General features: G+C 43.4%; 1 protein-coding gene across 1 annotated transcript in view; it reads left to right on the top strand.

Moving 5' to 3' along the window:
* Nucleotides 1-11,339, top strand: part of NPEPPS (aminopeptidase puromycin sensitive) — a 34,192-nt gene extending 22,853 nt beyond the window's left edge. The window contains exons 10-23 of the mRNA XM_088536291.1: nt 490-654; nt 1,198-1,302; nt 1,685-1,745; nt 2,280-2,389; nt 2,954-3,017; nt 3,434-3,573; nt 5,193-5,327; nt 6,693-6,912; nt 7,541-7,683; nt 8,063-8,119; nt 8,584-8,691; nt 8,950-9,105; nt 9,205-9,252; nt 10,172-11,339. Of these exons, the coding sequence (XP_088392417.1) occupies nt 490-654; nt 1,198-1,302; nt 1,685-1,745; nt 2,280-2,389; nt 2,954-3,017; nt 3,434-3,573; nt 5,193-5,327; nt 6,693-6,912; nt 7,541-7,683; nt 8,063-8,119; nt 8,584-8,691; nt 8,950-9,105; nt 9,205-9,252; nt 10,172-10,324 (1,665 nt within the window). The 3' untranslated portion in view covers nt 10,325-11,339. The remainder of the gene's footprint in view (nt 1-489; nt 655-1,197; nt 1,303-1,684; nt 1,746-2,279; nt 2,390-2,953; nt 3,018-3,433; nt 3,574-5,192; nt 5,328-6,692; nt 6,913-7,540; nt 7,684-8,062; nt 8,120-8,583; nt 8,692-8,949; nt 9,106-9,204; nt 9,253-10,171) is intronic.
* The last annotated feature ends 661 nt before the right edge of the window (nt 11,340-12,000 follow it).

Genomic DNA, 12,000 nt, shown 5'->3' with positions numbered 1-12,000 from the left:
CCTCACAGGCTGGAAGATCGATGCTGCTCCGACTGTCGGGCTCCTAAGCTGGAATGTGTGTAGAGGGAAGAGAATCGCAATGTAAACAGTAACTAAAGCACTGAGCAGGAGTTTGCAGAGTCTCCATAGTGCTCTGCATCTTCAAATCTAGTCAGCTGTGTCTTCTCATTTGTGCTAACACAGGGAACTCCCTCATCCACGTGAGAGCCACAACATATTTGCATGGAACAGTAATACTAAAATAATCCATTTTTGGCCTTAATGCAGGTGAGCAGCTGGGAGTGAGGAGGGCCAGAATTGGAAGTCTAGGCAATGTTACAGATTGCCAGCAAGCACCTTGGAGGCCGCTAGTGATCCAAAACTTCTTTAAAGAGAGAAATCTGTGCTTACAGAAGTGATACCTGTCTCATTCCTGATCTGCAGGCTGCTTATTGAGTAGATGCAATGTTTTTTTAACTCTCTCTCCATTCTGTGCTTAAATCCTTCTAGGAATGGTGGACTCATCTCTGGCTGAATGAAGGATTTGCTTCCTGGATTGAGTACCTGTGTGTAGACCACTGTTTCCCAGAGTATGATATCTGGACTCAGTTTGTTTCTGCTGATTACACACGAGCTCAAGAGCTCGATGCCTTAGACAACAGTCATCCCATTGAAGTAAGTACTGTCTTTCAGCTATTGCTTTTCTTCCTTTTTTCAGCTGGGTGTAAGCTTTTTTCCTGTTAGGAAGAAAAATGGGAACTTTGCAGTCATCCCATAATGCAGAGGAAAATAGAAGGTTGCATTTACATGTTGAATGTAATCTACTAAAATTAGGATTTAGGAAATAAGGTTTGAGGATTTGATGATGGCTTCTGTTTTGCTGTTGAGTTTTGCTGTTCTACTGACTTAAAATGGCAAAGTTACTATTACTTGTGTTTTGTTTTGGTTTCTGATCAAAGTGGGTAGTTTTCTGTTCTTCATGCACAGTAAAGTAGCTACAGAAATTTACTGCTTAAATATCAAAAGCAAAGTTAAATGTTTAACATATGGCAGCATCAGGATTGATTTATATGTCACTGGATGCCAAGAAATTCCTTCCATCAAGACAAGCTAGTGGTGGTGATGGATGGACCTTCCCCTTAAACAACAGAACAAGCAAGATCAAAATCTTATAGTGATTAAAATTGTTCTCACTACGAATTATCCTGTTTACCACAGGTTAGTGTTGGCCATCCAGCTGAAGTGGATGAAATATTTGATGCTATTTCTTACAGCAAGGGAGCATCTGTAATCCGAATGCTACATGACTACATTGGTGATGAGGTAAATAGATTCCTGTTTAAAAGTTTAATGTAGATTGTCAAATCTTGTAATAGTCACAAACAGCTGGTTTTGAATTCAAATACTGCATAATTTGTGTTTTGAAAACTTTTTTTCCACTTTGTTTTGGGCTGTATTTAAACCTACAGGGGAGAAATAAGATAAGTGGGAATTAATGAATGGGAAAAAACATCAGTTTAAATAGTTAAATATTAAAAGCTGGCCAACAACATGTTGTGAGCTGTTCTGTCTAGTGGCACAGTTCAGAAGGGGGTTACTCCTCCTAGGATTCTTTGCCTGGTTCTGGAATACAAGTGCAGTGCAAAGGGAGTACAGCAAGAGCCTCCGTTTGGTGCCCTTAACATATTTAACTGTATGTTCTCAGGACTTCCGGAAAGGAATGAATTTATATTTAACCAAGTTCCAGCAGAGGAATGCAGCTACAGGTAACTGATTATTATAACCTTAAGAAAACTAACTTCTGGAGAAAAATAATATTAGTTTCTAAAGTGATAGATTCTTTAATGGCGTTTTTTTCTCAGCCAAGATCACTCAAGAAAGGAAATAGTAGGCTTGTTTCTATCAGTATAAAGCAATCCATGTGGTCAATTGAGTCTTTTGACATAATACATGAAAAACCTATGGAAAGATGCTTCTTTTCACCATTTTGAATATTTAATGCTGCTTTGTCATATACTTTATCACATTGTGCATTTTGAATGCTTTGTTTTATAAGCTATAATGATGCCCTTTTACTCCATGTATAGTTTAACTATTTCCCTTTCTTGTGTGTGTGTGTGAATAATCTGCTATGATTACATATATAAATATATATATATTTATGCTTAAAAAAAAGACCCAAACTTGCAGGGCAAATCTGAGGAATATACACTCCTCACCTTCCAGTACCTGCGGAATGTTCTTAGTAGCATATGAAGCTGCAGTACATGAGGGTGTTCAGCTTGACTTTTCTTCTGCAGAGGATCTTTGGGAAAGCCTGGAAAAAGCCAGTGGGAAACCGATCGCCGCTGTGATGAACACATGGACCAAGCAAATGGGGTTCCCCCTTATTTATGTGGAAGCAGAACAGGTAATTTGCATGAATGTTCATATATAACTACATTTTTGCAGCACTTTGGATTGAAGATTATGCTTGTAACTTTGCTTTAGGTCAAATTTATTATTGATGACGTGTTTATAAATAAATAAACCCACTCATTTATGCCTTCCTGGAAGGGAAGTGCAGTTCACTCGAGGAGCTTAGTGCAGTGACATGCAGCTTGTGCCCGAGCTGCAGATCATGCACTTGCAGTTTGCTGACACAGCCCTCCTGCTCTCTATGAAACAGGGTGGGAGGGCCTGATTTGGCTCCCCGTACCAGCTGTTTTGTTTCTCACTCCAGCTGATTATGCTTGTTCTACAGGATGGCAGGGAGAGTGAGAAGCAGTGGCTGGAAGCTGAAGCCACACAACAAATTCAAACAAGAAGTGGGAGTTTTCAATAGTGTGACTTTATAGGGTGCTTTAATAGTGACTTCCAACAGTGGTTTGCTCAGCTTCAGTCTTCATGAAAGTGGTGTTCTGGGTCAAATTCTTTAAAATAAGTTAATACTACTATAGTATTCTTCTTTCTTCTTTTCTTTTTTTCTTTTTAGCAAGAAGAGGACAAAGTGTTGAAGTTAGTCCAGAAGAAATTCTGTGCCAGTGGGCCCTATACTGGTAAGATGAGAGCCAGGAGCAGGAATGGAGCATTCGTTGCTTTTCATGCAGTGGCAGCAACCTTGGGAGCTCAAACAACTGCCTAACTGAGTGGGCTGTGCTTGGGTTCAGCTAATTACTACCTAGCTAATTACCTTGTAGTAGTGAGGGCATAAAAATGCCTCATGCAGACACAAAGTCAGTCTTAAGACAAATTCCATCCACCTTTCATACTTAGGGAAATTCAAGCGTTTGATGTCAAAAGCTATTTAGAGAATCTTGGTTTTGGCCCATAGAACTCTCCTTTTACTTCAGCTGTAAACTAAAGCTTGCCTAAACTTCTGCTAAAACTTGTTTGAACATCGGACAAAATCTCCCAGTGTCGTTTGCATATCTGTTTTTCCTGAGACTTTCCTTTTTTTGGTTTCTCCTTCCAGGGGAGGACTTCCCCATGTGGATGGTCCCCATAAGCATTTGTACAAGTGATGACCCCACCTGTGCCAAAATGCAAATATTGATGGACAAGGCAGAGCTGACCCTGGTTTTGAAAGACACAAAACCAGACCAGTGGGTGAAGGTAAGCTGGCACAAAAGAAAACATATTCCTGGCACTAAGAGCCTGTGTCACTGTGAAGTTCCCCAGCATTTCATTTTCCTCTCTCCTCTTTTATGTTTTTGTTTATTTTACTTGCAGTCTTGCATTGAAAGGACCTCGCTCTGCTGCTGTTGGATATTTGCTCCTCTCTGTAATGCTGCTTAGTGTGGTCCTTTCCCTTCGGGGTTTGTTTCCAAGAGTAGTCTAGACAGTGTAAACTCAAACCATTTAAAAGTCCAGTCTCAGAAAAAAAGTGCTATTAAATAGAGGCAGCTTTTGAGTTGAACTGTGGTGGCTCTTTCAGTATCCCATAGCAACCACAGCTTAGTTAAAGTCCATCCTGAGCTAAAATAGTTCTATTTATCTTTCATTAGCGTGAGGGTTTTCTACTGACCACTAATCGGCAAGTACAAATCTGTAAGTAGAAAAAAAATCACCGGGATCTGTGGCAGCCACGAGTCAGAAATGAAACTTAAAAACTGAAAGGCAGCAACTGGTTGGGATTACTGCTGTATGAGCTACTGTACTGAGTAGTTGCTCCTAAACTGGAGCTGTAATCTGAGAGATGACCCTGTGAAATAACGTTAAACACTCATCCTTTTCTGATTCTGTATCAAATCTTCTCATTTGACTAGTGCAGAATTCCACCTGTTAGGCCTGGGTATTCCCTGGAAACACCGCATCAGTCTGGTGCCTCGCTGGGAACAGAGGGGCATGTAATGGAAACTGTGGAAAACCCCATGTCTAAGTGAGGTGAAACTTGTTGTTGCTGCCTGAGAAAGCAGGAATCCAAGGAGCCCAAGGTCAGCTGTAGGACTTGTGGCTACAGAGGTGGTCGCTCTGGATTTCTTGGCTTGTCCTGTAGTCCTCTTGATGACAGGACACGTGGACTGGCCACAGTTACAGTGCCACTGGGTGCTGTTGTTCAACAAATCCCCCCAAAATTAGTATGGAACTCCCTGAGCTCACCAGCAGCGCCCTGCTCTTACCTAGGGTGGAGATGCTTAGATGCTTGCTTGCCTCTTTTTTAAGGATGTGGAAAGATTCATGCAAATTATATTCAGAAAAATTGAGTGATTCCTGAATGTTGCGGTGGTTCTTTCTCCACCAAAGTTGAATTGAGCAAACTGCGGGAGTGAGGCCACATGGGATTTGGCTTTCCCTAGAACAGCTAAATTTGAACTGAAAAGTCCTTGTCCCAGCTGGATATTCCAGGAGTCCAGACCCTGGCACCTGCAGCTTTCCCCAGCTTGTTCTCTCAGGTGCATCAGTTAAGAGTTATCCCCAAAAGATTAGTTTTTTTTTTCTCTCCTTGCTCCTTGTTTTAACTCTAGTTTCTTGTCTCTTCCTGCAAAACTGTCCCAGCTTTCTGCTGCATTCTGCACTTCTCAGCGAGCGTTTCTTGTTTAATGTCTCTTTAGTCTTTTCCCCCTATAAATTTATAATTCCTTCTTTTGATTCCTGCACAAAATAGTAATGATTTAAAATGACAATGGCTTCTCTGTACTGCAGTGCTTTGAGAAACTTCTAATGGTCCAAAAATAAAAAGGCATTTCCTTATTTATTCCTTTTTTTTCTTTTTACTCTTTGGTGCATTTCAGTTGAACCTGGGAACAGTAGGGTTTTATCGGACTCAGTACAGCCCTGACATGCTGGAGAGTTTAATACCAGCGATCAAAGACCTCTCCCTCCCCCCTGTGGACAGGCTCGGCCTGCAGAACGATCTCTTCTCTTTGGTGAGCAACATTTTGTTATGTCGTGTCCTGCTGTCTAATACCACGAGCTGCAGTAACTGCAAAACCAGGCTGCAGCTTCTGGAGGCAAAACACCTCTGAGATGACTGCATGCACCTAGCTATTAATTAGCATTCCAGGTTCCAACTTGCATGATAAGACTCAAAGCCTGGGTTAGCAGCCGCTCTGTAATTTCTGTTTTACTGTTCTCCATAGCGGTGTATCATTTTATCTTATCAATTTATCTCCTCTCATTTAATAAGCCTCAAAGGCTTTATCAGCACCAGGTGATGTACTTACATGGGCTTGTTCAAGCAGACTTCCACTGCAGAAACTGGCTGCTGTGGATTCTTACTGTTGAAAAGCCATGGATTTTACCCCTAAAGAAGGGAGATAGCAGCTCTGAACAACTAGTTACTGTCCTTTGTATTTCAAATTGCACTTTCCTATTCTTGCTAGTCAGCAAATACATGAAAGCTTTTAAATGTGGTTTTCATCCCCTGTTTGTCTAGATTCAGAGCTTGCAACTCTTGCCAGGGCTTAGTTGAAAGTGTGCAAAACTGTAGCTTGAGTCTGTATCCCAAATATTTCGGGCCTATGGGAGAAAAAAATGAGTAAATAGTACACATAAGAACATCATGTGTTAGGTTTTTATTTTGGTTTCAACTCTAATTTATCTTTTTGTCACAGTTGAAGATAGCTTAAATAGTAAAAACTAACCTCCGCCCCTATTTCTGTACCATAAGTTATTGTTCTGTTGCCAGATTAGCAAAACCTGAGCAATGTGCTTGGAGATGACGGCTTTAGATACCAGGAACTCGACTAAGCACAGAGTGTTTTTTTTCACCCTGTTCTGAGCAGTTAATACGAAATTTTCCAGGCAGAGGTAGAAAGGCAGCACATTTTGTACTAACTCATGAAAGCAGGAAGTGAAAATGACTTCTGCAGTTTTATACTCTGAATTTTCATGAAAAGCAAAAACTAAATTTCTAAGCCTTTATACTTTCTTTTAGTTAAAGTAAGATTTTGCTGGGCGTAGCATCTGGCTAAGAATATTTCTGGGGGTTTTGTTATCTCTTGCCAGCATTACTGCAATTTTGATAAGTCACTTAATCTCTTTGTCTGTTTCCTGTTTGCAAAATGTGCTGATAATTACGTAGCTGTCTCCTTGTAAAGTGCTCACGTGCGTGTAAGGCATCGTGTGCCCTGAGCAGGCAGCTCCACTGCTCTCACTAGTGCCCACCTGCCCTGGCAGAACCCCACAGCAGAGAAAAATGCTCAGAATATGCAAACTGAACAGGGAAGGCTGTTAAATAATGCAGTGATCCTTTTGGAAATAAGATTAATCTGTGTCTTTTCCTCTCCCAGGCTCGAGCTGGAATCATTAGCACTGTAGAGGTTCTAAAAGTCATGGAAGCTTTTGTGAATGAGCCCAATTATACTGTGTGGAGCGACCTCAGCTGTAACCTGGGGATTCTCTCGACTCTCTTGTCCCACACAGACTTCTATGAGGAAATCCAGGTCTTCGTGAAAGATGTCTTCTCACCGATAGGGGAGAGACTGGGATGGGACCCCAAACCTGGAGAGGGTAGGAAACTTATGCTGTGAAATCCAGTAGTGGCTGTTGTGCACCTGCTTGATGACCTGCTGGTCATCAAGAATTCAGGATGGGGAGAGACAAGGGAAGAAGAAACACTGAAGTAGGTGGTTGGGGTGTTTTTATACTTGGAAACAAACCAAAACACACACAACCCTCTCAAGCCCAAGGTCTAGTGCTATTTTTTTTCTCTCCTTGGTTTCTGTTCCATAAAAATTCTCTGTTCTAGCTGCGTATCTCTTAGAGTGCCTGCCTCTTGTTCCACTGAATGGATGTAAAGCTCTATGCATGTGTGTTTACTTACTGTACTGAAGAGTCCTGTTGTAGACTCAAGTGGCAATCACTGCTGCCTTGGCTCAGACTGCAGGCCTGGCCTGTTGTGTTTTGGTCCACAGCATCGTCCTCTTTGACCTTCTGGGCGTAAAAAGAAGTGAAAGCTTCTCCAGGTGGCACCAAGGAGAGTGGAAAAGGTCTATTTTCTTTACAGAGCCTCAAATATATGGGAGGATTATTATTCAGTTCTATGCTAATCACTGTACATGAAAGAACACTTTATAAGTTTAACCACTGAACGATGTCCCCAAATAATTCTTTTTTTTCCCTCATACTCATTCATTAGGTCATCTGGATGCCCTTCTGAGAGGTCTGGTCTTGGGCAAACTAGGAAAAGCTGGGCACAAGGCAACACTAGAAGAAGCCCGACGTCGATTTAAGGACCATGTGGAAGGAAAACACATCCTGTCAGCGGATCTGAGGAGTCCTGTAGGTTCCTGTAAACTTCAGTTCCCAAAGATCATCCCCCTCCCTTCACTAATGCAGCGTGCGTTGAGCTGTTCCTATTCCAAGAACAGGCAAGCTAGGGGAAACCAGTGTCATGGTATGAGAGCATTACCTTTAATCTAAGTCCAGGAAACTAAGGAAGGGTGTAAGGAGCTGATGTGGAATCCTTAAAACACAGTCTTAAAATGTAGGAGGGATCAGTGTGGGTCTCTTCCAGATCAATTTGTCTGAATTCTTAACCAGTTCTTACATGTATGGGTATGTATCCTGTCTTAGAGCCCTTTCCACATAAGCAGCTTTTTATTGTGTTTCTAAAAAACGTGATTTGTGAAGGACCTTCCTTATTTATGCTCTATCTTAGGTATATGTAACTATTCTGAAGCATGGAGATAGTACTACTTTAGACACTATGCTAAAGGTGAGTGCACACAGCATCAGTTTTGGCAGTCAAAAACTAGTTATTCTATCCTGTAAGTTCCTCTAAGATGTATTTTTTCCCCAAATCAGCACTAATCCTGTGTTTCACAGACAATGTGACAAGTAGGCCCATGTCATGCTGTGTCCCTGCTCCGTGGGCAGTGCTCAATTGCCACCTAGTGGGTAGTTGCAGAGTTTCATTGCTCAAAGGCTTGGTCTTACTTGACCTTATATAAACAGTGGCAAAGATTAGTTTGTTACTAATGGTGCTTTCTCCTGATGTGCATGTAATAAGGTGCCTAATATTAGTGAATAATCCTGCAGTTATTCACATGTCCAATTTCCCTACGTTTTGCCTGAAGACTAATCTAGCAGCACTAATGACAGAGCAGATTCAGTAGCTCTAGGTAAGAGGAATTCATTGAGTAGCACCGTGTGTTAATGCTGTTCCCTCTGGCTTTGAAGCTCCACAAGCAAGCAGACATGCAGGAGGAGAAGAACCGAATCGAACGCGTTCTCGGAGCCATCTCTCAACCAGAACTGATTCAAAAAGTTCTCACCTTTGCACTTTCAGTAAGTTACTGGGAAAGCTGCCACAATTTTATGAGAATGATGTAGGTAGAGCACGTGGTGATAGTGCTGTGTGCTCTTGAACAGGATGGAGCATTTCAGCTCTTAAATAGTGAGCTGTATCTTAAGCTACCATATATCTTTGAAAGTTTTTGTGCAAAAAAACTCCATCTTTGACAGACTGAGTGTAGAAATGCATAAAGCCAGCGTGTTGCATGTGTTGAAACAGTCTTGAGCGTTTATCTGCGTTTCCCTCCTCAGGAAGAGGTACGTCCCCAGGACACGGTGTCTGTTATTGGTGGAGTAGCTGGAGGCAGCAAGCAGGGGAGGAAAGCTGCCTGGAAATTCGTAAGGGATAATTGGGAGGAACTTTATAATCGCTACCAAGGTGGATTCTTAATATCCAGACTAATAAAGGTATGTGCAACTTCCAGAAAAATCTCACTTATATAGATGTCCAAAATTAACCATTGAATTTAAAATACTTACCCTTGGTTAATTTTTTTTTTCCCTCAGCTAACAGTGGACGGATTTGCAAATGATAAGATGGCTGCAGAGGTTAAGGTAAGAAATTATTTTTAAAAATAATAAGTGATTTACTTTATCCATGATAGACGGAGTATAGTTCACTTGGGGAAGCTAACTTTTTACTTTAAACGATGTAAAACTGATTCCAGGATCCCTTGTTTCAGTACATGCTGATTTACAAAACTTTCCTTTTTTTTTAATGATCTGTGATCTTATTCCCCTTAGAACAGATTTAGCAGCATTGCTTCACAGGGAAATCTTGCAGTACAAATCCCATGAGTGTCCGTGTCCGCAGCAGACACTAAGGATCTGCTGAATGTTGGGAAAAGCCTGTTTTTACAAAGGTGGGGATGACTCTGCACTGTGTCCCTTATTCTGCCCTTTAGCCAAGCGTGGAGTGCAGGGTCGCAGCAGTCTCTGTGGCCACTTTGGCTCCTTGCAGTAGCTCATCAATATTGTGGATTCTGGAGAAAGCACCGAGTGCTGCTGGTCATGGACGTCCTTATGCAGTTGGGCAGGGCCTACTTAAGACAGAGTGCCAGGAAATCGGATACCTGGACAAGTGCTTCTGCAGAATGGCCTTAGGCTGCAGTTAGTGCCTTCTTCCAAGTATCCAGAAATACACGGCTGATTTCCTGCTCGTCGCTGCCTCCCAGTGACGGTCGGAATTCTGACATCTCCGCAAGTCCCCGGCCACCTGGAGGAGCCGGAGGCGGCCGCGTTGGGCCTGGTTTGTAGCCACGATGCTGCAGCTTCCCTTGAGCAGAGAAACGGGACACGCTGCTGCTTCGCTCACGCACGTCCTGCAAACGTCGTGACGGTGGTGGGAGAAGGCAGCACGAGCAGCCCCATTCCTGGGAACATTCCTGCAGAGCCTTAGGGAATCTGGTGCCTAGAAACCCCGTCCTGCCCGTGCGGTCCCCGCGCTCACGGCTGCCTCTGTGCTTTCCCCCAGGCCTTCTTCGAGAGCCACCCCGCTCCGTCGGCGGAGCGCACGGTGCAGCAGTGCTGCGAGAACATCCTGCTCAACGCGGCCTGGCTGCGGCGCGACGCCGACCACATCCACGAGTACCTGGAGCAGCGCAAGGGCCCCCCGGCCGCCGTGTGAGCCCCGCGGCGCCGCCGCTGCCGTCCCGCGGCCCCAGCACGGCCCGAGAGGAGCCACCCCACAGCTGATCCATATGCCAAGAATTTGGAGTCTTTTTCTCAAAGCGATGGGGATTGGACGATGAATGTAGTTAACTGGTTCCTGCTCACACTCCAGAATTAAATTCTATTAAAATTATCAGCAATTCAGCAAAAAAAAAAATAAAAGTAAAAAATCTGTAAATATGATAGTAATAAAAATAGAGCATAACAAAACTGTGAAACTTCCTCAAGCCTTGTCAGTGGTTAAAATATTTAACACCTACCCCCCATCCCGACACTTATTGACAGATGTTCTGTTTTTTACAGTCCCCCTCCCCCAAATAAGACAAAAAAGACAACCAGAGGTTTCCAGGCCAGAGGAATTTTGTGGAGAGTCTGGGGCAGGAATGGGTTAATGCCGGTGGGAGCATTATGTGAACAGTTCACTGGGAAAGGCAGGTAGCTGATATAAGATAGTCTGTGCATAATTCCAAGCGCGAGGTTTTGGGGAGATGTTCCTGCACCCCCCAACCCACCCCAAGGATCGTAGGTTCCCTCCCTTTTGTGTTACCTCTCAGCAAAACGAAAAATGTTCTGTCGCTCTTCGGTTTTTCTCCTTGGTTCCATTTGCTGATGTCCTTCTTAGAGATAACGGAATTGTACGGAAACATCTTTCATAGCCACATTAAATAAGAGAACGATTCATGCAATATATATTTTTTTCTTACTAAATGGCACCCTCGAAATGCATGCGAGTGAGGAGACGAGGACTGCGCCGCTGGTTCTCCGCCTGCTCTCCGGACAGGCCCTTCTATTCCCGGCACCGTCACTTGTCTAAAAGCTCCAGCTTGTTCGGTCTCCTCATGGCTGTAGCAACACTAGCTTTCCATTCCCTTCGTGATGTTGATGGTAATTTGATTCAGAAGCCTTAAATTAGTGATGACTGGCGTGATGATGAAGTCTAAGTCGTGTGCCATCATTTCCTTCACCAAGCAGCGTGGGCTACTAACCGGGCACAACACCCTCTAATACAAAGGTTGGAGTTCCATATATATTTTTTCTTTAACAGGAATTCGTATTTGGTGTGGCTTAACTGTATTTCAGAAGGTCATCAGACTAACTGTCAGACTGCTTCCCTGAAACATTTTTGTGCTATTGTTTAAAAAAAAAAGAATTAAAACAGTTGGCGTTAATAAAAATGTCAATGTGAAATGGATGTCCTGAGCTCGTGTTCTGTTTGGAGGCTGCTTCCAGGGGCTGGAACCGCTGCAGGGACCGGAGCTGGGCCCAGGGCCTCCCTTGTCCTCGGCTTTTCCCTACGGCACGGACGCTACGGAGAGAAGAAACACTGGAGAAGTAACTGGGGGTTGCAAAGTGAAGGCCAAAAATACATATTAGTAAACTCTTAAACCCCTAAAAAGTGGAGGGTGCAGAAGAGGCTGCTAAAGGGAGTGAGAAGCCCCAGGAAGGGGCAGCTTCACCGCGGTGGGAGATGGGGTGGTCCCGAATACGGTCACGTTGGCAGCATCCCTGGGGAGCAGCGGGAATTGTTCATCCCGGGTCACATCTGTTAAGTTTGTGGGTGTTTTTTTCCCCGCTGTCAGCACTGCGGAGCCGATGCAGTTTCAGAAGCGTAAGCTGGTTTCTCTTCTGCTT

This window comes from Tinamus guttatus, unplaced genomic scaffold, assembly GCF_059628265.1.
Source record: "Tinamus guttatus ecotype Peru unplaced genomic scaffold, ASM5962826v1 Tinamus_guttatus_pri_ptg000655l, whole genome shotgun sequence".
Lineage (NCBI taxonomy): Eukaryota > Metazoa > Chordata > Aves > Tinamiformes > Tinamidae > Tinamus > Tinamus guttatus.
This window is presented reverse-complemented; position numbering and strand designations above follow the sequence as displayed.